Source organism: Salmo salar, chromosome ssa13 (genome assembly GCF_905237065.1).
Source record: "Salmo salar chromosome ssa13, Ssal_v3.1, whole genome shotgun sequence".
Classification (NCBI taxonomy): domain Eukaryota; kingdom Metazoa; phylum Chordata; class Actinopteri; order Salmoniformes; family Salmonidae; genus Salmo; species Salmo salar.
In genome coordinates this window covers 54,707,772-54,732,318 of record NC_059454.1, presented here as the reverse complement: position 1 = coordinate 54,732,318, position 24,547 = coordinate 54,707,772, and the positions used below count along the sequence as shown (strand labels likewise).

Genomic DNA, 24,547 nt, shown 5'->3' with positions numbered 1-24,547 from the left:
CAACTAACAGTTGTTTATATAGGATTTTCTTCATTCTGTGACTCGTCCGTCACCTGACTCCTCTAAACAAACTGTTTGGATTCATGACGAGCCGATCAGTGGGAAGACAACTCATTTTGACCCCACAGCACCAAGAATAGAACCTGCACTATTTGGTAATGAATGAACCTTAGCTAGCTACCAATTAGTGATCTGATCCAACAGCTACAATAATGTTACTGCTCCGTAACGTTAGTCGTCGTATTATTCTCTTGAAACAAAAAAAAACATTTCGCCGCTTGAACTTGTGTTGATGTATGGCTGTAATTTATCTGCGCTAGTTAGTTATCATTAGCTTACTAGCTAGCTGATAGCTTTCTAAAACAGGCCTGTATTCGCGAACACTCACGTTTGCCTGGTGTTCGGTAAGCTAACTAGCCATGTTAGCCACTCGACTTTCTTGGTTACTGACTTTGAATTGTTAGGCTAGCGAACTACTTTTTAGTTTGCTGACGATGGCTAGTTAGGCTGCTAACAGTTATCGAACTAGCTAACACCATTTAGCCAGCTACAGTACATAATTAACGTTAAAGTTTGTATATTGCTTACTGCTTAGCTATTTAGCTAACGTTAGCTACTTATAAACTGAAGCTTCAAAGTGTTTCACGTATTAGCTAGCTAGCTAACGTTAGCTAAGAAGCCAGAATAGTGTGAAAGTTAATATGGAAAAGAGTTGGGTAGTTGCCCCTAATTGTCTGTGTTGGCTCTTGCCAGCAGTCATGCTAGCTTGGGAGGTTAACTAAAATAGTTAGTTAGCAAAAAAAAACCTAAGTAGAGATAAGTAAACAACTTTATTAGCCATAGCTACGACTAGTCGCGTGGATAGCAACTTTATGAATTAGTAGCTAAGCCTGTCACGTAACTAATTTATCTAAATATTGAAACGCTGTTCATTTTATTCAGCTTACAGGTTTTCATCGGTACACATTGTTCCCCAGGAAGTGTTTTTACTATTTGTCTTGTGTGCCTCACAGCTAAGCCTTTGGTCTGTTTGTGCTTTGGCTGGGGTGAAAAACGCTGATGGCTCTCATGGATAAGCACAAAGTCAAGCGCCAGAGGCTGGACCGCATTTGTGAAGGTCAGTACATACTTTTCCCCCATATCACATTAGGGACTGACAATCCACGTGTACAAGCTTCTGTAGCTAACTAACATAGTTAAGGATTCTTGAACATTTAATATTTTTTATCCAATGTAGAATGGCCTTATGATGGACCATAGACATAGATAGGTGATGGACAGCATGAAGTTGTGCTTGACTTCATTATGGCAGACAATGGGGCACCTCTGCCCAGGCGTTACTGACATGCCAGATCTTACAACGCCTGGATAGCTATTTTACATATCAGCAAACCACATATGTTATAGAAATCTGTAAATTGATGAAACAGTTGATGAAGTGGCACGCAACCATTGGTTAATGCATGCAGCATCTGAGCAAGGGAATGTGACCAGTGTTATACTCTGTCCAATGTGTGAAGGGAAGGGTTCTCCAATGATTGATTGAATAACCGCTCTAATTCCATAAACAGTAAAAGAGCGAGGATGCCTGCCTGTGGTCCTTCATGTTGCCTTTGTCAAGTCATCACTGGCTGTTTAGGTTACATACATTGATAAAACAGGAGTGCATTTGGAAAGTATTCAGACCCATTCTCTTCTTCCACATTTTGTTATATTACAGCCTTATTCTAGTTTGAGAAAAAAACAATCTACACACACAATACCCCATAATGACAAAACAAAAACATTTTGTTTGAAATTTTAGCAAATTTTATTTAAAATAAAAAAACATACCTTACTTACATAATTATTCAGACCCTTTGCTATGAGACTTGAAATTGAGCTCAGGGGTGTCCTGTTTCCATTGATCATCCTTGAGATGTTTCTACAACTTGATTGAAGTCCACCTGTGGTAAATTCAATTGACATGATTTGGAAAGGCACACCTGTCTTTTATATGGTCCCACAGTTGACGATGCATGTCAGAGCAAAAAAAACAAGCCATGAGGTTGAAGTAATTGTCCGTAGAGCTCCGAGACAGGATTGTGTCGAGGCACAGATTTGGGGAAGAGTACCAAAACATTTCTGCAGCATTGAAGGTCCCCAAGTGCACAGTGGGCTCCATCAATCAGCTGCTGGGTTTTCTGTTATTTACAGAGGTTTGGAACTCTTTCTTATTGATCTATTAACTAAAACTCCATCCCCAGGCTGAAATTTCAGGTGGTCTTTTCAAACTGCTCTTACACTTAAAGGGCATTATCATAATTTTCACAATTCAACAGTATTATTCCAACCTCAGATCTATTTACATATATCCACACTATCTACTACAGAAAATTCAGTTTTGAAAGCACTGTGCCTTATTCAAGGGTTTACATGTGGTTAGGCTATGTTTTATTGTAATTTTTTCTTCAATAGCTTTTGGCATATTATGCATTTTATTATTAATCTAGTTTACTGCATATCAAGTAGCAGTCTAGCTGCTCTTAGCAACGTGGGTATATTTACATACACTAGCGTTGCTTTCTATTGTATTGGGTTGCACAAAAACAGTCTCCGGGAAGCCAATTCCATTTCAACTTACTGTGCCAGTGGGCAGGAAGGTTGGTCATTATGGGAATTTGAGACAAAATATCTAAAGGATCGTATTATTAAACAGACTTTCCAAACGTGGATCTGTTGTAGACCCACTTTCCCTCTCTGCTTACCTCAGTGTCAAAATAAGTCCCCCACAAGTTATTCCTTTTTTGTCCACAAATGGCGCACATGCAGGACTACCTAACCTAGCGTCTCAATGCTAATAAGCTTTGTTTTGGTTGGTTAAGGCTGAATTGTTCCTCCCTCTGATTGGAGCAGGGGGCAGGCAGAAGGAGGAGGGTGTTTGCCTGGGATTGTGCCAAGCGAAAGCATTCTGACAGTAGCTGTAAGTGGAGAAGGAGAGGAAGAAAGGCTGGTCAACTGCAGCATGCAAGGTTAGGAGGATGAATGTCTTGTTTTTCTGGAACGAGAGAGGGGAAGCAGGGGTAGATGGATAGGACAGAGTACAAATCTGCTATTTGGTTTAGCATTTTTGTCCTTGGGGTCTCTTCTGGTATTGTGTGAGAGAGAGCGAGTGCTCTGGAGCTTGTGTGGCAGGGGGCTGGGTGGGGTCCTGCAGCATTATCAGCCACCCCTCCCTGCGAGCTCACTTACACCCACAGTGGCAGGCGGAGGGGGAGAATGAATGAACGCTGAATGAATGGCATTGTGTGCATTGCCCTGCTGCCGGTCAGACCAGGCTTTCCACACACACGCACACATGGTCATGCACGCACTGCCAGGCGTCTGTCTCCAAGACCATATGGTGTATGTGTGTTGCCCGCTCTGCTCTCTATTTGTTGTGCACCTTTTTTGTTGTAGTTGTCGTTTTTAGGTTAATTTCTAATTATGCCTTTGTTTTTTTTGTCTAGATAGAAATGGGTTATTTTTGTAGATTTGGTGAGTGCTCTGCTTTTGTTGTGTGTTTATATTCTGCTCCAATCGCCTGTGAAGATTTGTCAGACTAGCGCCTTATTACTGCCATGTTTCATTTTCTGGATCAGATTAGAATGAGCCAAAAAAGCAATTTCTTTCTCCATGAGTTGTCCTTGAGCAGGAATGATGGAATTTGTTGGCAAACAGAACAGTAATCTGTACTTGGAGCCTTCATATTAAGGAAAGGAAGCAATTGACAGTCACAAGTGTCGTGGTCTGTGTGCACGCAGTGCTGTTGCTTTGAGTATTGCATTCTCGTCTCTTTAAGCATCAATAATGTCTAGGCTACTCTTTGATTTTCCTTAGCTCTGCAAAAAAACTGTAGCTCCACATAAGGCCCTTTGTGTGCCTGTTAATTCCATTCTAACTTGTGTTTAGTTTCATGATTTAGAAAGACACTGGTAATTGCTATTTTTTTTTGCTTGTCAGAGTTTTCTGCTGTCTCTACTTGGCACTCTGGCCTTAACGTTTTAGAATTGCGCTATTGGAATGGATTGGCATTCTACTGCCCTTCAAGGATTAGCAGAGTTAAATTGCTGCATCACTTTAGGGGATTTCTCAACTGTTAATGAATTATCTTCCAGCTATCTCTTTGGGATGGGCATGGTTATTCGAATATCCAAACTGAAATTAGTATTTGATTACTCGGAGACTAGTCATTTTTGAAGACAATAAAAAATAAGGCCTATTTTAACAATGAAAAGGCTTAGTTAAAATTAAATGCAATTATCTGTGATGTTGCTATATAGCCTACAAGGATAGACCATGACATAAAAAATGTACAACAGTTTGAGTGCGCCCCATAAAAAAGACGCACCGGTAGCCTACACACATTTCACACGTGTAGCTTGTTGTTGTTATTGTCGGTCAATCAAAGCAGCGCTGCAGTGAAATGCACCATATGAGAAAGTGAAATTGGGTGTTTCTAAATGGAAATACAATTACATAATTATTTTTGGCTAAATTAGGAGTAGCTACAATGATTGATTAACAAACAGCCTGTTGCTTCATATGAATGGAGTTGTTGGAGTCAAGTGCAGGCAGCACAGCAACAACTGTAGCTAGCTAGCTTCTTTACAAATATTTGATGAAGTCAAGACGGGCACTACCAGATGGTATAAATAACCTACAGTGAGGGAAAAAGTATTTGATCCCCTGCTGATTTTGTACGTTTGCCCACCGACAAAGAAATGATCAGTCGATCATTTTAATGGTAGGTTTATTTGAACAGTGAGAGACAGAATAACAACAAAAAAATCCAGAAAAACACATGTCAAAAATGTTATACATTTATTTGCATTTTAATGAGGGAAATAAGTATTTGACCCCCTCTCAATCAGAAAGATTTCTCGCTCCCAGGTGTCTTTTATACAGGTAACAAGCTGAGATTAGAGCACACTCTTAAAGGGAGTGCTCCTAATCTCAGTTTGTTACCTGTATAAAAGCCACATGTCCACAGAAGCAATCAAATCAATCAGATTCCAAACTCTCCACCATGGCCAAGTCCAAAGAGCTCTCCAAGGATGTCAAGGACAAGATTGTAGACCTACACAAGGCTGGAATGGGCTACAAGACCATCGCCAAGCAGCTTGGTGAGAAGGTGACAACAGTTGGTGCGATTATTCGCAAATGGAAGAAACACAAAAACTGTCAATCTCCCTCGGCCTGGGGCTCCATGCAAGATCTCACCTCGTGGAGTTGCAATGATCATGAGAACGGTGAGGAATCGGCCCAGAACTACACAGGAGGATCTTGTCAATGATCTCAAGGCAGCAGGGACCATAGTCACCAAGAAAACAATTAGTAACACACTACGCCGTGAAGGACTGAAGTCCCCCTGCTCAAGAAAGCACATATACATGCCCGTCTGAAGTTTGCCAATGAACATCTGAATGATTCAGAGGACAACTTGGTGGAAGGGTTGTGGTCAGATGAGACCAAAATGGAGCTCTTTGGCATCAACTCAACTCGCCGTGTTTGGAGGAGGAGGAATGCTGCCTATGACCCCAAGAACACCATCCCCACCGTCAAACATGGAGGTGGAAACATTATGCTTTGGGGGTGTTTTTCTGCTAAGAGGACAGGACAACTTCACCGCATCAAAGGGACGATGGACGGGGCCATGTACCGTCAAATCTTGGGTGAGAACCTCCTTCCCTCAGCCAGGGCATTGAAAATGGGTCGTGGATGGGTATTCCAGCATGACAATGACCCAAATCACACGGCCAAGGCAACAAAAGAGTATCTCAAGAAGAAGCACATTAAGGTCCTGGAGTGGCCTAGCCAGTCTCCAGACCTTAATCCCATAGAAAATCTGTGGAGGGAGCTGAAGGTTCGAGTTGCCAAACGTCAGCCTCGAAACCTTAATGACTTGGAGAAGATCTGCAAAGAGGAGTGGGACAAAATCCCTCCTGAGATGTGTGCAAACCTGGTGGCCAACTACAAGAAACGTCTGACCTCTGTGATTGCCAACAAGGGTTTTGCCACCAAGCACTAAGTCATGTTTCGCAGAGGGGTCAAATACTTATTTCCCTCATTAAAATGCAAATCAATGTACAACATTTTTGACATGCGTTTTTCTGGATTTTTTAGTTGTTATTCTGTCTCTCACTGTTCAAATAAACCTACCATTAAAATTATAGACTGATCATTTCTTTGTCAGTGGGCAAACGTACAAAATCAGCAGGGGATAAAATACTTTTTTCCCTCGCTGTATGGCAACCACAAGTTTGACTAGCACAAATTGGTTTGGCTACTCGCTTGCACTCTCTCTGCCATACAACCTCACCGGCCCCTGCCACTCCAGTCGTGCTAGCAAGTCTCCATTGAAGTCACCAAAAAATACATGCTTTATTACGTGTTTCGACTATCCAGATATCTTAAATATCATGACATCTCCTAATGTAAAAAGGGTTTTAATAAATGTGATTATTATTCGAATAGTGAAATCATTTCAAATGCCCATCCCTATTATCTATCTTTGCTCATTTAGGTGTATATCGTATGTACGTTTTATTTATGAGATGTTTGTGGCGATAGGGCTGGCAGACAGGCTGTGTATTGTTGCAGAAGGGCAGGGGTTTCTGCCTCCAGACATAGACATTTAGGTCATGATCACTCAACAAGCCTGTGCCCCCAACCGCACCCTTCTGCTAATCTGCTAGAGGAGTCTCCCCTGATGAGGGAGGGTCTGGTGGGGGTTGGAGGACTGCCTTATCTGTATTTGAGAATGAAGCCGACAGCTTTGTGTATTGTGTACTCTGAAATGGCAATTATTTTGTATATATAGTTCATTCGCAAAGAATTCAGACCCCTTGACTTTTTCCACATTTTACATTGCAGCCTTATTCTAAAATGGATTACATTTGTGTCCCAACCCCCCCCACACACACACACACTACCCCATAATGAAAAAGCAAAAACAGGTTTTTAGAAATAAAAGAAACTTTTAATATCACAATTACATAAGTATTCAGACCCTTTACTCAGTACTTTGTTGAAGCACCTTTGTCTGTGATTACAGCCTTGAGTCTTCTTGGGTATGATGCTACAAGCTTGGCACATCTGTATTTGTGGAGTTTCTCCCATTATTCTCTACAGATCCTCTCAAGCTCTGTCAGGTTGGATGGGGAGCGTCGCTGCACAGCTATTTTCAGGTCTCAAGATATGTTGGATTGGGTTCAAATCCGGGATCTTGCTGGGCCACTCCAGGACATTCAGATACTTGTCCCGAAGCCACTCCTGCGTTGTCTTGGCTGTGTGCTTAAGGTCGTTATCCTGTTGGAAGGTGGACCAATGCCCCAGTCTGAGGTCCTGAGCGCTCTGGAGCAGGTTTTCATCAAGGATCTCTCTGTACTTTGCTCTCTTAATCTTTCCCTCGACCCTGATTAGTCTCCCAGTCCCTGCCGCTGAAAAACTTCCCCACAGCATGGTGCTGCCACCACCACCATGCTTCACCGTAGAGATGGTGCCTGGTTTCCTCCAGACGTGATGCTTTGCATTCAGGCCAAAGACTTCAATCTTGGTTTCATCAGACCAGAGAATCTTGTATCTAATGGTTTGTGAGTCCTTTAGGTGCCTTTTGGAAAACTCCAAGCGGGCTGTCATGTGCCTTTTACTGAGGAGTGGCTTCCGTCTGGCCACGTCTGGCCACCATAAAGGCCTGATTGGTGGAGCGCTGCAGAGATGGTCGTCTTTCTGGAAGATTCTCCCACTCTCCCCTTAAAACCTGTTAGGGACAGATGTTCCGCTAGCGGAACGCCTCACCAATATCCAATGGTATAGAGTGGCGCGAATTGCAAAAACTTCAATTTTTCAAACATATGACTATTTTACACCATTTTAAAGACAAGACTCTCCTTTATCTAACCACATTGTCCGATTTCAAAAAGGCTTTACAACGAAAGCAAAACATTAGATTATGTCAGGAGAGTACCCAGCCAGAAATAATCACACACCCATTTTTCAAGCTAGCCTATATGTCACAAAAACCAAAACCACAGCTAAATGCAGCACTAACCTTTTATGATCTTCATCAGATGACACTCCTAGGACATTATGTTATACAATACATGCATGTTTTGTTCAATCAAGTTCATATTAATATCAAAAACCAGCTTTTTACATTAGCATGTTTTGTTCAGAACTAGCATACCCACCGAAAACTTCCGGTGAATTTACTAAATTACTCACGATAAACGTTGACAAAAAACATAATTATTTTAAGAATTATAGATACAGAACTCCTTTATGCAATCGCGGTGTCCGATTTTTAAAATAGCTTTTCGGTGAAAGCACATTTTGCAATATTCTGAGTAGATAGCCCGGCCATCATGGCTAGCTATTTTGACACCCACCAAGTTTGGCACTCACCAAACTCAGATTTACTATAAGAAAAATTGGATTACCTTTGCTGTTCTTCGGCAGAATGCACTCCCAGGACTTCTACTTCAACACCCAATGTTGTTTTGGTTCCAAATAATCCATAGTTATATCCAAATAGCTCCGTTTTGTTCGTGCGTTCAAATCACTATCCGAAGGGTGACGCGCCGGCGCGTTTCGTGTCAAAACATTCAAAATATTCCATTACCGTACTTCGAAGCATGTCAAACGCTATTTAAAATCAAATTTTATGCGATTTTTCTCGTAAAATAGCGATAATATTCCAACCGGGAGATGTTGTATCCGTTCAAACACTGAAAGAAGAAAATGGAGTCGTCACATGCATGCGCACGCCTGTGCCATTGTTCTCAGAAGTACCACTCTCCAAAACCCCTACTGTTTTTCGCCCAGAGACTGCAGAGATCTCATTCCACGTTCTGGCGCCTTCTGAGAGCCAATGAAAGCCTTAGAAAATGTCACATTACAGCAGAGATCCTGTATTTTTGATAAAGAGGCTACAGAAGGCCAAGAAATGGTCAGACAGGGCACTTCCCATATAGAATCTTCTCAGGTTTTGGCCTGCCATATGAGTTCTGTTATACTCACAGACACCATTCAAACAGTTTAAGAAACTTTAGGGTGTTTTCTATCCAAATCTACTAATTATATGCATATTCTAGTTTCTGGGCAGGAGTAATAACCATATTAAATCGGGTACGTTTTTTATCCGGCCGTGAAAATACTGCCCCCTATCCCAAACAGGTTAACACTAAGTGATTTTAAATGTAAAACAAATTGAAACATTAAAAAAAAAAAATAGTAACCTGGGTAGATTTTGGGCAGTAATAACTATCTCGGCCACTCAGGAACAGTCAATGTCTTCTTGGCAAGCAACTCCAGTGTAGATTGGACCTTGTGTTTTAGGTTATTGTTATGTGAATTCATCTCCCAATGTCTGGAAAGCAGACCGAAACAGGTTTTCCTCTAGGTTTTTGCCTGTGCTTAACTCCATTCAGTTTTTTTTTATCCTGTGAAAAACTCCCCAGTCCTTAACGATTACAAGCATTGCCATAACATGATTCAGCCACCACTATGCTTGAAAATATGTACAGTGGTACTCAGTAATGTTTGGATTTGCTCCAAACATAACTTTTTGACCTGAATACAAAGTGTTAATAGCTTTGACACATTTTTATTTTTTTATTTTTTGCAGTATTACTACTTTATTGCCTTGTTGCAAACAGGATGCATGTTAAGGAATATTTTTATTCTGTACATGCTTTTTTGTTTTTACTCTGTCAATTAGGTTAGTATTGTGGAGTAACTACAATGTTGTTGATCCATCCTCAGTTTTCTCCTATCACAGCCTTTAAACTCGAACTGTTTTAAATTCACCATGGCCTCGTGAAATCACTGAGCGGTTTCATTCCTCCCCGGCAACTGAGTTAGCAAGGACGCCTGTGTCTTTGTAGTGACTGGGTGCACTACAAAGTGTAATTGTTAACTTCACCATGCTCAAAGGAATATTCAATATCAGTTTTTTTGTATTACCCATCTACCAATAGCTGCCATTATTTGCGAGGCATTGGAAAACATGCCTGGTCTTTGTGGTTGAAATTCACTGCTTGACTGCGGGACAGTGATTCCATGCAACTTATGTGTTAAGCAACATTTTGCTCCTGAACTTAATTAGGCTTGCCATAACAAATACCTTTTAACTCATTTCAGCTTTTCATTTTGTATTTATTTGTAAAAATGTCGAGCAACATAATTCCACTTTGACATTATGGGGTAGTGTGTGTGCGGGTGTAGGCAAACGTTTAGGGGTGTGAATACTTTCTGAAGGCACTGTATGGTATGTTTGGGCCATTTTATTGTGTTCTCAATAAACCCAAAAAATGTTAAGCCATCATTGGGCATTATGTAGCAATTATTTATTGAAATACTGCCATTTTGAAACCTGTCCTTTTTGGCACCATGGATTTAGTTGGTGGGAATTTTGGAATACTGCTGCCCGAGAGTGTAATAGGTTAAATTTGCAATGGCACTATAACTTTGAGAGACATCCTGGCTTTTTGTAGATGTGTTTTTGTCATCATAAAGGGATTTTGCAAAAATGTGTTCCCTCTGTCCATGCTGGACATAATGCGTTCATATGGGATTTTACTTAGTGACGTGTACAGGGTGGGTTTCCTGTCGCGTTTCTTAAGTGACACAGTATATCATCATATTGTATATCACTGTAATCCCTAGACTTCAGTGAACACTTAAATCATGTTTTTCGAGTGTAAAATCTAACTTTGTATTTAATACATCACTTTGAAAGTGAAAATTATAATTATTTTACAGCAATTTCTGATTGGTTTTCATTTACGATCATAAAGAACAAAACAAATGATGTATGTTTTTGGTGGTTTTATTGAATGTGTTCCCCAGTCAATCTTAAACATGCAGATGTTGAGGAAACTGTGGAAATTAACAGTTTGGCCCATGTGATCATGTAGATGGTCTATCTGATTGACACTATAGAAAGGAGACATGGGGGGATCCCATTTGACATTGCCGGTGTTGTATTTATCTAGGCATTCGCCCCCCTATTCTGAATGGGCCGATGCACCCGCGGCCCCTGGTGGCTCTGTTGGATGGGCGTGACTGCACCGTGGAGATGCCTGTCCTGAAGGACGTGGCCACAGTGGCCTTCTGTGATGCCCAGTCCACCCAGGAGATCCACGAGAAGGTAACCAACTATCTCTCCTATACACCTCAAAGTATCTATCTGCATTTCTTTAAAGTTGGGAAATGGATGCTCCGTGAACCTGTCTGTTTTTGTGGTGGGGGCTATTTCCAACTCAATGGAGCTAGGGAAAGTATTTGCTCTTTTAGTGCAATGGTAGAATAAGGATATGTCTGAACTTGTACATTCTCTCCCTGGTGCTTCAGGTGCTGAATGAGGCAGTGGGCGCCCTGATGTACCACACCATCAGCCTTTCGCGGGACGACCTGGACAAGTTCAAGGGCCTGCGGATCATTGTGCGAATCGGCAGTGGCTTTGACAACGTAGACATCAAGGCTGCGGCTGAACTAGGTTGGCTACTGGATCAATACTTTGCTTCACCTCCCCATCTCTTTTTCTCCTACCTACTACACCCATCCATCCATTCACCTCAGTATGTATCATAACTAACCGCTGTCTCCTTTGTGCTCTGTCCCCCTCAGGTATAGCTGTGTGTAATGTGCCTGCGACATCAGTGGAAGAGACGGCGGACACGTCCATGTGTCTGATCCTGAACCTGTACCGCCGCGTCACCTGGATGCACCAGGCTATGAGAGAGGGCACCAGGGCTTCCAGCGTGGAGCAGATCAGGGAGGTGGCCAGTGGAGCTGCCCGCATCCGGGGAGAGACGCTGGGCATCATCGGCCTGGGTGAGGAGGGAAATTGATCTTGTCTTAGCGAAGGATCTCTGCAAGTGCAGTCATCATAGGACACACATGTTAATTCAAGTTTTCTGATGTGTTTCGAAGTTGGTGTCTTTTAATTTTTTATTATTTATCATCATTATTATTATTGGTGTCCTCTCAGATCATTTTAATGTATATTTAAAGTAAACCATTTTTAGTTTTCTGAGAAGTAGTGAGAGGTTCCTCTGACCGCTACGCCATCCTCCAGTCTGAGTGTATCTTGTGGCGCAGGGCGAGTGGGCCAAGCTGTAGCGCTGCGGGCCAAGGCTTTTGGCTTCAGTGTGATGTTCTACGACCCCTACCTGCCAGACGGAGTGGAGCGCTCTCTGGGCCTGCAGAGAATGGCCACCCTGCAGGACCTGCTCATCCACTCTGACTGTGTGTCACTGCACTGCAGCCTCAACGAGCACAACCATCACCTCATCAACGATTTCACCATTAAACAGGTATAAGACACACGCCCACTACTGTTGCAAGGTATACCGACGCTTCTGTACTTTTTTTTCTTCGATACTCTTAACATGGAAAAACGGTTCGTAACTAGAATTTGTTACTTTCGGTAGTTCTGTCAATTGCGGAACTATCAGTCCAGCCGACCCCTTATTATAGCGTGCACCGTTCCTGCTCCACTTCCACCTTGATCACACCGATAGAATCGTTGTCACATCTGGATATGTGTGCAACAAAAGTTCAACATTCACCTTCTGCTACCATTTCTGTCAAGCCGCCTACGCATACAGTTTGACGCATACGCTCGATAAATCCAACATATGCACCACACAGAACACACTGCAACTGCCTCTGCAACGCAATGCTGCAAAGCGAACGCAGATTTCCATTGGAAATGAATGTACATCTGGTGTACCAAAATGCAGTGAGGCTGTCGGTGTGATTGAGGCGTTAGTCATTGCTAGCCTGCACTGGGAGTCTGGGCTGCATCATGTTAGCTCCCCCTCATGCGGCCTCTTGTTTCTCCCAAAGATGATCAGCGAACAGACTGCCTCGTGAATGCCGTCAGAACTGGTTAAAGAGACGGCGCACATTTTTTGAAAATAAACTACTTCTATGCAAATGTTGATCAGTACAATAAAATAAGTCCCAAATGGAAGGGAAACAGATTGTCATCTGTAGCCCCATGAAATCAGGCAAAACAAACTCGACTCAATGCATGCTCACCTATTGAGAATGCATTTACCTGTATTATGGCTAGGCCTAGGCTACGTCTTGATTTACCCAGTTTATCAATAGAGATTTACCATTCAAGTAAATGATTACCATTATGTATTTGGAATAGTAAGAACAAAGTCTAATTGATTTATGCATACTTGGCTGTCTCTACTGTGGTATCAAGTATTGTGATACTAAACCTGGTATTGAAATCAAAGTAAAAATTCTGGTATTGTGACAACCCCAACACACACGTGTACACAATTTCTGCCACCCGCAACACCCTCATTACCAATGTGTTATTTCTGTCTGCATGGCTTGCTGACTGATCTGTCGTATGTGCAGATGCGTCAGGGAGCATTTTTGGTTAACACGGCTCGCGGGGGCCTGGTGGATGAGAGGGCCCTGGCCCAGGCACTGAAAGAGGGCAGGATACGGGGTGCTGCCTTGGACGTACACGAGACAGAGCCCTTCAGGTCAGCTTCCTCCCAGCCCACAGGCACTTATAGCCTCATCCTGCTTATAGCCCAGTCATGTAAAACGTGTAAACAATAACTGGTTTGACGGTTGTGATTCACCATTTTAACATTGTTTTTTTATGAACACCCCCTTGCGCACACACTTTAATCTGTCTCACCGGTCTGTTTATCTATCCTTCTCCAGCTTCTCTCAGGGCCCATTGAAGGATGCCCCCAATCTGGTTTGCACTCCTCACGCATCCTGGTACAGTGAGCAGGCGTCACTCGAGGCGCGGGAGGAGGCAGCTAGGGAAGTGCGCCGGGCCATCACAGGTATTTAGTTATGCAAGCCTCAGTGTATAACAGCATATTTTTAGGCATTAGGCACGTACACTAGGGTACAATGATACATTTCCATTTCTGTGCAGAGTGAACAACAGTCGGTCCACGTGAGACTTGTCACAGTAGCCCTAACCACTAAGTGATATAGTTTATGTATTACAGCCCACAAGTTGTTTTGTAGTCCATCCCAAAAAACCTTATCAAGAGTTGTCACTAAGTAGACTTTGATCAGTTTGACTGTTGTGGTGTTTTTTTCCAACAGGCCGCATCCCTGACAGTCTGAAGAACTGTGTGAACAAGGAGTATCTGATGGCAACGCCCCAGTGGCCTGGCATGGACCCTGGGGCTGTGCACTCGGAACACAACGGAGTTACTGATTACAGGTACGACCATGCTTTGTGGAGACTGTTAACCTCTATGGGCTAGGTGGGACGCAGGCGTCCCCCCCCGTGGTGCACTGCATCAACAGCAGGTGCATTTCAAGAGCGGCAAATTTGAATCCAAATAAATGTCAAAATTCAAATTTTTCAAACATACAACTATTTTACACCCTTTGAAAGATAAACATCTCCTTGATCTAACCACGTTTTACGATTTCAAAAAGGTTTTACGGCGAAAGCATAAATTTAGAGTATGTTAGGACAGTACATTTACAAGAGTTGTGTGTAATGTTTTGTCAATTCAAAGACAGGGTCACTAAAACCATAAAACCAGCTAAAATGATGCACTAACCTTTTACAATCTCCATCAGATGACACTCCTAGGACATTATGTTAGACAATGCATGCATTTTTAGTTCTATCAAGTTCATATTTATATCCAAAAACAGCGTTTTACTATGGCATTGATGTCGAGGAAATCGTTTCCCTCCAATAACCGGCAGTCAAGTCAGCATCACAAATTAAATAATTAAAATTAGAAAACATTTGTAAAATATTATATTGTCATTTAAAGAATTATAGATTTACATCTCTTGAACGCAATCAACTTGCCAGATTTAAAAATAACCTTACTGGGAAATCACACTTTGCAATAATCTGAGCACTGCGCCCAGAAAAATACGCGTTGCGATACAGACTAGTCGTCATGTTGGGGAGATCTAAAATCGAAAATACTATGTAAATAATCCATTACCTTTGATTCTCTTCATCAGATGTCACTTCCAGGTATCACAGGTCCATAACGAATGTAGTTTTGTTCAAAAAAGCTAATCATTTAGTCCAAAAATCTCCGTCTTGTTAGCACATGATCTAAGCCCGCCGGACTTCACTTCATGAACGAGGGGAAAAAATATATTTACGTTCGTTCAAACATGTCAAACGTTGTATAGCATAAATCATTAGGGCCTTTTTAACCAGAACATGAATAATATTCAAGGTGGACGAATGCATACTCTTTTATAACGTATTGGAACGAGGGTACCCAACATGAACTCGCGCGCCAGGTGTCTAATGGGCCATCATCGTTCCATGGCTCTTGTTCGGTCAGATCTCCCTCCAGAAGACTCAAAACACTTTGTAAAGGCTGGTGACATCTAGTGGAAGCAATAGGAAGTGCCAAAATATTCCTCAGCCCCTGTGTTTTTCAATGGCATAGGTTTAAAGGTAATACAACACATCAGGTATCCACTTCCTGTCAGAAAATGTCTCAGGGTTTTGCCTGCCAAATGAGTTCTGTTATACTCACAGACACCATTCAAACAGTTTTAGAAACTTTAGAGTGTTTTCTATCCATATATAATAAGTATATGCATATTCTAGTTACTGGGTAGGATTAGTAACCAGATTAAATCGGGTACATTTTTTTTATCCAGCCGTGCAAATACTGCCCCCTAGCCCTAACAGGTTAAGAGGGACAGTAAGCACCTGTAGGTAATAAATGAGTGACAGTAAAGACAACTCCAGGTTTTGATGACATCTGGCTTGTGATATATGACCCTAGAAAGATAATTCCATATAATGCTATTCTAATTCTTCTGTCTCAACTCTTCATTTGTCAACAGGTTCTCTACTGGTCTAGTGGGAGTGGCAGCAGGAGGCCTGACGGGGGCAGGCGCTGCAGTGGAGGGAATTGTTGCAGGGAACCTGGCTATGGCACATGGGATTGCCCCCGTGTCCCGACCTCCCCACACACCGTCGCCGGGGCAACCCTCTAAAGCAGAAACAGACAGAGACATGCCAACGGACCAGTAGCCAGCTGTCCCCATTTCCCCTCTGGTCCACAACATTCCGTCATCACTCTTCATGTTCATGCAAGCAGATACACTAGTATTGAGGTCCATTCTGAACCAGCTTTGGTCCCATCCAACAGAACAGAATCCTTCACGAGAGACCAGTCTGCATAGACTCCCTACACTCGTCCTCTTTTCTCTCATCCAGAAAGCAATAAGTGGATTACTCAAGGATTTTTTCCAGTTTGCTTTTAAGCCCCTCTGTGTCTGACTTTCCTGTGGCTCAGTGTTTTTGTAAATTACTCCTTTACGGAGAGAAACCTGTTTTTCCTGTATTTCTTTTGTTTTTTATATCAATTGCTGTTTGACATGCTATAAAGTGAAGCATGAGTCTGGAATGGTATAGAAGATGAATAACATTTTTTCCACTACTATTTGTTCACAAACCTTACAAAGGATTTTATATTATTGGCCTCAATACATTTCTAGTTATCACAATAAAAGTGTGGCTCTGACTTTTTATGAGCTTTTTGATGTGAATTGAATAATATCGCAAGATATGCCTCTGCTGATAAGGAAAATACATACAGTATACAATGTTTGTCAAGACCACCACCTACACTTATTTTCTCTGTTGGTCTTGGAATATTTTCATGATTAAATGTATAGATCTTCTGCACATCCTTGTGGTTGACAAGACTAGAGGGACGGTGGTTTTCTTACCTTTCTATTTTCCTTTATATGTTACCTTTAGATATGAATACAACATGAAAGCTATATCTTTGCCAAGTACTCAAATTATCTATCCTCCTTCACAGCACTCTAGTATCAACATTGCCCCTCAGTGTCTGCTGTTATTGATGCTATAATTTTGGGTGTTCATCTTGTGTAGTTACTACGGCAGGCATTGAAACTAATTTGACCTGTATGGATTCCATAGTGGCTATCAATCTCAAATGGAATGGAGTAATGAGGCTTCATGACTAGGATGATGGCATCCTAGCAAAATGTGTCCACACCCATAGTAATATTTGTAAGGGGGCAGGAGCCCAGTTGATGTTGGGTTCAGTTCAATGTCCTGACCACATCAGGAACACTTCTGTTTGTTTTCTGCTCTGGGTGAACCTAGTGCTCACTGCTGTGTTTGTGGGTGTGCCAGGCACGCATCTATGGCTTGGTCACAGGGTTGTTCACAACCATATTCAGAACATTTGACGTCCGGAGGACAGCGGTTCATTACTACTACATGAATTCGAGAAGTGGTTCGATGGCTTAATTTCATAATGGTCTTAATCTGAATTAATGCTTGGTACTTTGGCTGGCTTCCGGGTTAAGCGGGCATTGTGTCAAGAAGCAGTGTACCTGTGGACATAGACCAGGGAATCCGTGGCAGGGATATCCAATCTGTTTACTGACGATCAAGGCAAGTATAAGAAAAGATGAAGTGGAAAATCGAGAGTATAATTTTGGGTGTGTACTTAGCATTGCAGTCCGATGTGGGTAATGAAGTCCCTTATTGTTTAAGGTCAGCAATTCCGATATGCTAGTGGCAAAGCCATAACCCCCCCCCACACACACACACAAAAAGTAGTCTGGGTACCACTCTGTTTAGCTATCATTCCACTCCTTGTTATGCTAAACCGAATAATCTTTGGCATATGTCACGAAGTGGAATGATAGCTAAACAGACTGGTACCTAGGCTACCCACGCAGGCCTACAGTCATAGAACATCTAGGGAGTTTATACATGATATCACACTGGCACAGCTTCAGAGTTGAGTAACTGTGTTACTGGAGAAGGGGACCTTCAGCCAAAGGTGGACAGCCTCCCATAATGCCTACTTGTAATCGGGGTAATTTACAAATGGGAAAGCAGTGGAACGGAATTCTTCCATCATGATCTATAGAATTTCATTTCAACCCCTACTCGTAATTACACACTGGCCAGGTATAGGGAAATGCCTGTTATACCTCATTAACAGATATTGAATGTAGCTTACTCTCTGTTATTCCTCTTAACAGATACTGCTGAGATCTATTACCAATTTTAAATATGTAAAATCACTGTTGGCCCATCTGTTAGTAAATTGCATGATTTACTCAGTTTCAGCAGATTTCTCTGATTAACTAAAAGAAAATAAATCCTCCCTGATGCGTCTTGACCTCCATGCTTGTAGTTTTGAAGTTGTCTTGTATGTTTCTCTTTATGGGTATTAATTAATTAGTAATTAGAATCCCCCCCAAAATTAAGAAATGAGATTAAAGCGAGTAACAATGGAGCTACAACAGAATTAATAGTTGTCCTTGCCTATTTCATCAACCAAGTTTTATCAGTATTGAGATGACTTGTTTTATTGACATTGCAACAGAGAATATGAACAGTAAAGGGGAATCAAGCATTGTTGCTAAAGTGGACTTCTTGCTGACACCCATATCATTTTTTTATTTATATGCAGAGGTAGTACATAGAGCTACACAGCTGTGATGAATGCCTTATCCTGGACCTAACGTTAACTTCCCTCCCAAGTTATTTCCCACACTCCCTAACTGGGTGCTCCACTCTGCTCCTTTTTAGCTAAGTTAAATATAGCTTAGATCTGTATTCTGAAGACTTCATCTTGACAGCCCTAGTAACAGCATGATTAGAGCGTTAGTGTCTCTCTGGGTTCGTTCAAGCATATGTTTTACGTAAACTGATCATTTTAATTATCTGGAAAACAGAGCAAATTGAAATTAGCTGAGGGGGGTGGGATGTATGGGAGAGAGATCAAATCTTTAGAAATGGAATCCATGTGGTTCAAATTTGATGTGATTGATTCCTGGATAATTTACAACATACAGAAATGTAATGTGCATTAGGCTATTCTATTTCATGTTTAGATTTCTCAATCAGACTGCAAAATGAGAGCAACCCAATACATTTGTAATTAGGATTTATTCTGAACTTTTTAAATAGAAACAATCATTGTGTAAGCTTCTACAATAAAGTATTTTAATAAAAAGTAATGTTCCTCTGAAATGTTTCAGGCATGGTAATGCATTTTTGTCCGTTAGATTGTATTATTTTCATTGTTGGTCTCAGAATATTAATTCACAATGGTCAAAGCTTCCCATGCAATAATTAAAACTGGTGTGTGTGTGCATTTTAGCATTTGAAAAGCTGTCACATTTATAATTTACAGTAAGCCTGTCAAACAGAGCCATCCTGCACAGTGTACCTGCGGATTTCAAAAAGCCAAACTTGCGTGCTCAAATAGTGTGTGATTGCGGCCCGCAATTTTGGGCTTAACTGCATGTGGCATTCCTCCATCTGCAGGAAAACAGGACTGCCCGACAGGCGGTGGCGAAGGACACTACCTGTCGCTCCAGCAGGCGGGAGGCTGGGGAGACTGTTTGCTAACTAGCTAGCTTGCTAGTTAGCGACTCTGTGTGCTAGTTAGCTAACTAGCACATGGTGTCACCCTGTCTCCCACCTGCTGTGTAATGGAGACTTGATATTCTGGATTTCCCCTGACTGTCTGTGTGATTAAAATGTGGGTCAAAAGGGTAATAAAAGTATTAGAGTTTTTCGTTAGGCTATGCCATCATTATACATCTCTATCAAAGCTGTGAGGAAGTGATGTAATAAATAAAACAGACACCCTCGCCGTAACGTTAACAGAACTGTGGGAAAGCAGTGCTCGGCCGGCGGGGGCGAAGGACTATGGCCTTTTATCAATTAGATGTGCTCACCTCCTGCGTCCTGTCCTCCGTCCTCTCTCGCCTCCTTTTGAAAAAGGTCAGAGATGTTCGTTCTCCACTCGCGGCCATTAAGCCAATGAAGTTTACAGTGTGGTAGTGTCGGGGTAGGTTCCTTGTCCCTTGTCAATCATTGGCTTATTGGTGAAATCAGCAGTCAGACAATATCTTCTTTAAGTAAATCAATCAAACCTTTATTAATGCAATTGCAGACAGAAGTTAACAATGGAAACACAGCATGTATGTCTCAGTAAGTTCTGCAACCAACCAAAGGGCACAGCTGATTATATACATGTGATCACTCCCTGGTGGTGCGATCACCTACGTCGAAGCATATGTGCAGCAATAAGCTGAGGTTACCTTAAGGTAACCTAGTACAGTAGCTTCGTTGAATTCATTAGCATTGTCCAATGTCACGCAAGACAGTGGTTACTTCTCTTTATATAGTTTCGTTCTGACTCACACCCAGCCTGCAAGCACACTCTTGCGACAGCTAGGGCTTAACCGCAAAAACTAATATAGATTGCACAAGCTAAGTATAGTGGCAGAGTTCAGACACATAGCAACAGTACAATAGTGCGACAAGAATATGAATCTTAAGGTCCCCTTAATCAATAATGGGGAGGGTCTTTGGGACCCTACCCCCTACAGTAGATTTAAAACTCTTCAGCAGTGGGATACACATGAGTAACCTCGATGAAAGGTTGATCGAGGAGGGGAGGACACTTCCGTTTGCCTACTAACGAATTGACACATTCCTCGACCACTAGACCACTTATTGGTTTCCAGGTCACAGATGAGGGAGGACAGAGGAGAAAGGAAAGAGTGCGGTCTTTCTCGTTCAAAATATATTTTATATTTGAGATTCTTCTAAGTAGCCACCCTTTGCCTTGACAGCTTTGCATACTCTTGGCATTCTCTCAACCGGCTTCACCTGGAATGCTTTTCCAACAGCCTTCAAGGACTTCCCACATATGCTGAGCTCTTGTTGGCTGCTTTTCCTTCACTCTGTGGTCCAACTCATCTCAAACCATCTCAATTGGGTTGAGGTCGGGTGATTGTGGAGGCCAGGCCATCTGATGCAGCACTCCATCACTCTCCTTTTTGGTCACATAGTCCTTACACAGCCTGGAGGTGTGTTGGGTCATTGTCCTGTTGAAAAACAAATGATAGTGGGACTAAGTGCAAACCAGATGGGATGGCGTATCGCTTCAGAATGCTGTGGTAGCCAATGCATGTTAAGTGTGCCTTGAATTCTAAATAAATCACAGAGTGTCACCAGCAAAGCACCATCACACCTCCTCCTCCATACTTCATGTTCGGAACCACACATGCGGAGAGCATCCATTCACCTACTCTGCGTCTCACAAAGAACCAAATACGGTTATCTTCAGTATACCATCCCTACCTTCTCACAACACAACTGATTGGCTCAAACGCATTAAGAAGGAAAGAAATTCCACAAATGTACTTTTAACAAGGCACACCTGTTAATTAAAATGCATTCCAGGTGACCACATCATGAAGCATGTTGAGAGAATGCCAAAACTGTGCAAAGCTGTCATCAAGGCAAAGGGTGGCTACTTTGAAGAATCTCAGCTATAAATTATATTTTGATTCTGACTGTTACTTTTGATTTTTACCCCCCCTTTGTTCAGGGACACATTATTCCATTTCTGTTAGACACATGTCTGTGGAACTGGTTCAGTTTAAACACAGTTGACAGTGAGAGGATGTTTATTTTTGGCTGAGTTTACATGTTGAATAGGGTGGGGCTCAAGCTGCATCCTTGTCTCACCCATGGTCCTGTGGAAAGAAAGAATTCTGTGTGGTTCTTTTGAACACCACAGGCCTTTTTCGGGTTGGAGGGTTTGTATTTTGTCCTGTAGTTCATCGTTGGTTGAGCCTTCTTGGGTGCGTGACATCACTCCAAGCCCTTACCAAACACAAAACAATGCCTGGTGGAGAATCTCTCTCCCCTCTGAACTAAAACCAGTAGTAACTTCAAAGGCACATCTTATATTCCCGCACCCCAATAACATTGTTGCTGAGGAGGACTTGTTAGCTAGCTACAGGGTTAGAGTCACCTTAGCAGTTGTTTTATCAAACAGCTCAGCTAGCCTCACTAGCTAGCTAATGAGATTAACAAACAGATTAACAAACGGCTCAGCCACAAAGCGGTAGGCCACACAAGCTCACAGAACAGGACCGCCAAGTGCTGAAGCGCATAGCGCGTAAATATCATCTGTCCTCAATTGCAACACTTACTATCGAGTTCCAACTGCCTCTGGAAGCAACGTCAGCAAAATAACTGTTTTTGTCGGGAGCTTCATGAAATGGGTTTTCATGGACGAGCAACAGCACACAAGCCTGAAATCACCATGCGCAATGCCAAACGTCGGCTGGCTTGGTGTAAAACGCACCGCCCTTGGACTCTGGAGCAGTGGAAGCGTGCTCTCTGGAATGATGAATCACGCTTCACCATCTAGCAGTCCGATGGTGGAATCTGGGTTTGGCGGATAACAGAGGAATGCTACCTGAACAAATGCAGCGCTAACTGTAAAGTTTGGTGAAGGAATACTGGTCTGGGTCTGTTTTTCCATGGTTTGGGCTAGACAATGACATTCTAGACGATTCTGTTCTTCCATAATCTAAAGTGAGTACTATTTACTGTAAACTTTATAAATACTTTATAAATGTTGAGTGACCAGTGTAATTTCATGACATTAGCAGACATTCCTGCAGCGGCGTGTATTCATGAAGGCATCTCGTTCTTTCGTTGTCCTCCGGGGGCTAGCTATCGATTTCCTAAATTAGCCTTTACTGGATATAGGGATTTGGACTTGTGGTTTTACTTAATTCTTTGTACTGGCCGTGATTATAACGGCGATTCCGATCCAACCATTAAATTCATACATTGTGCCCCTGGTCTGAGAGGATGGAAGTTCAACATGTAGCTAGATGTAGAAGGCTCATGTTAACTAGCTGACCTGGCGCATCGTTGTCCATGAAAGAAAGTTTGGCTATTGATCAAGCATTTTAGCCAGGTAGCCTAGGACAACAAAAACTAAAATTCAGTACTGTATGATAGAGTCATAGACCATTTAGGCAACATGAAAAAGGATGGCGTTGACATTTCTCTACAAGTAGGGTGAGTCAACATGCTTTTTTCTACTTGCAAACACACAGACACGCACACACACAGAGAGAGAGAGAGAGAGAGAGAGAGAGAGAGAGAGAAAAATCAGTACCATTAACAGCCACCAGTGCTTAATTTGTAAATCGGGAGGTGCCGGAACAAACAGTGAGCAAGAGAGCGGGGTGACCTGGGGAGTTCTGAGGTACTGGAATGCATACAAAAAAAACTCCTATAATAAAGCGTTGCATTCACATCATCGCATTTGCATAGTGGCATAGAGCAGTAGAGTAGAGGCAACATGTACAGTACATACCCCAACCAGAAGCCATAGATTACAGGCAGCATCTGCACTGAGCTAAAGGCTAGAGCTGCCGCTTTCAAGGAGTGGGACTCTAACCCGGAAGCTTGTAAGAAATTCTGCTATGCCCTCAGACAAACCATCAAACAGGCAAAGCATCAATACAGGACTAAGATCGAGTCGTACTACACCGGCTCTGATGCTCGTCAGATGTGGCAGGGCTTGCAAACCATTACAGACTACAAAGGGAAGCACAGCCGAGAGACGCCCAGTGACACGAGCCTACCAGACGAACTAAACTACTTCTATGCTCGCTTCAAGGCAAATAACATATGCATGAGAGCACCAGCTGTACCGGAAGACTGTGTGATCACGCTCTCCGCAGCCGATGTAAGACCTTTAGACAGGTCAACATTCACAAGGCCGCAGGGTCAGATGGATTACCAGGACGTGTACTGCGAGCATGCGCTGACCAACTAGCAAGTGTCTTCACTGACATTTTCAATCTCTCCCTGTCCGAGTCTGTAATTCCAACATGTTTTAAGCAGACCACCATAGTGCCTTTGCCCAAGAACACTAAGGTAACCCGCCTAAATGACTACCGACCCGTAGCACTCACGTCTGTAACCATGATGTGCTTTGAAAGGCTGGTCATGGCTCACATCAACACCATCATTCCAGAAACCCTAGACCCACTCCAATTTGCATACCGCTCCAACAGATCCACAGATGATGCAATCTCTATTGCACTCCACACTGCCCTTTCCCACCTGGTCAAAGGAACACCTATGTGAGAATGCTGTTCATTGACTACAGCTCAGCGATCAACACCATAGTGCCCTCAAATCTCATCAATAAGCTAAGGACCCTGGGACTAAACACCTCCCTCTGCAACTGGATCCTGGACTTCCTGACGGCCGCCCCCAGGTGGTCAGGGTAGGTAACAACACATCCACCTCTCTGATCCTCAACACAGGGGCCCCTCAGATGTGCGTGCTCAGCCCCCTCCTGTACTCCTTGTTCACTCATGACTACACGGCCAGGCACGACTCCAACACCATCATTAAATTTGCCGATGACACAACAGTGGTAGGCCTGATCACCGACAACAACGAGACAGCCTATAGGGAGGAAGTCAGAGACTGGCCGTGTGGTGCCAGGACAACAACCTCTCCCTCAACGTGATCAAGACAAAGGAGATGATTGTGGACAACAGGAAAAAGAGGAATGAGCTCGCCCCCATTCTCATCGACGGGGCTGCAGTGGAACAGGTTGAGAGCTTCAAGTTCCTTGGTGTCCACATCACCAACAAACTAACATGGTCCACGCACACCAACACAGTC

The 24,547-nt window shown here is 42.7% G+C and overlaps 1 protein-coding gene across 4 annotated transcripts; it reads left to right on the top strand.

Annotated features, from left to right (window-relative positions):
- Nucleotides 1-14: 14 nt before the first annotated feature.
- ctbp2 (C-terminal binding protein 2) lies at nucleotides 15-19,048 on the top strand. 4 transcript variants are annotated; one of them, XM_014136496.2, is made up of 11 exons: nucleotides 15-155; nucleotides 1,014-1,117; nucleotides 2,896-3,011; nucleotides 11,016-11,170; nucleotides 11,374-11,518; nucleotides 11,650-11,856; nucleotides 12,124-12,338; nucleotides 13,405-13,535; nucleotides 13,723-13,850; nucleotides 14,122-14,242; nucleotides 15,862-19,048. In XM_014136496.2, the coding sequence occupies exons 3-11, from the start codon at nucleotides 3,005-3,007 to the stop codon at nucleotides 16,049-16,051; spliced, it is 1,299 nt and encodes a 432-aa protein (XP_013991971.1). In that variant the 5' UTR covers nucleotides 15-155; nucleotides 1,014-1,117; nucleotides 2,896-3,004; the 3' UTR covers nucleotides 16,052-19,048. The 4 variants fall into 4 exon arrangements, with proteins under 4 accessions (XP_013991971.1, XP_013991972.1, NP_001167388.1 ...); XM_014136497.2 differs by having other exon boundaries at nucleotides 29-155; nucleotides 2,865-3,011; NM_001173917.1 differs by lacking the exon at nucleotides 2,896-3,011 and having other exon boundaries at nucleotides 114-155; nucleotides 15,862-16,708.
- Nucleotides 19,049-24,547: the final 5,499 nt, after the last annotated feature.

Excerpts from the sequence above, each read along its gene's own strand:
- ctbp2 (XM_014136495.2), top strand. The coding sequence starts at position 1,060 with ATGGCTCTCATGGATAAGCACAAAGTCAAGCGCCAGAGGCTGGACCGC. Across the intron at positions 1,118-11,015 it reads GCTGGACCGCATTTGTGAAG|GCATTCGCCCCCCTATTCTG; the intron begins GTCAGTACATAC and ends GTATTTATCTAG. Across the intron at positions 13,536-13,722 it reads CACGAGACAGAGCCCTTCAG|CTTCTCTCAGGGCCCATTGA; the intron begins GTCAGCTTCCTC and ends ATCCTTCTCCAG.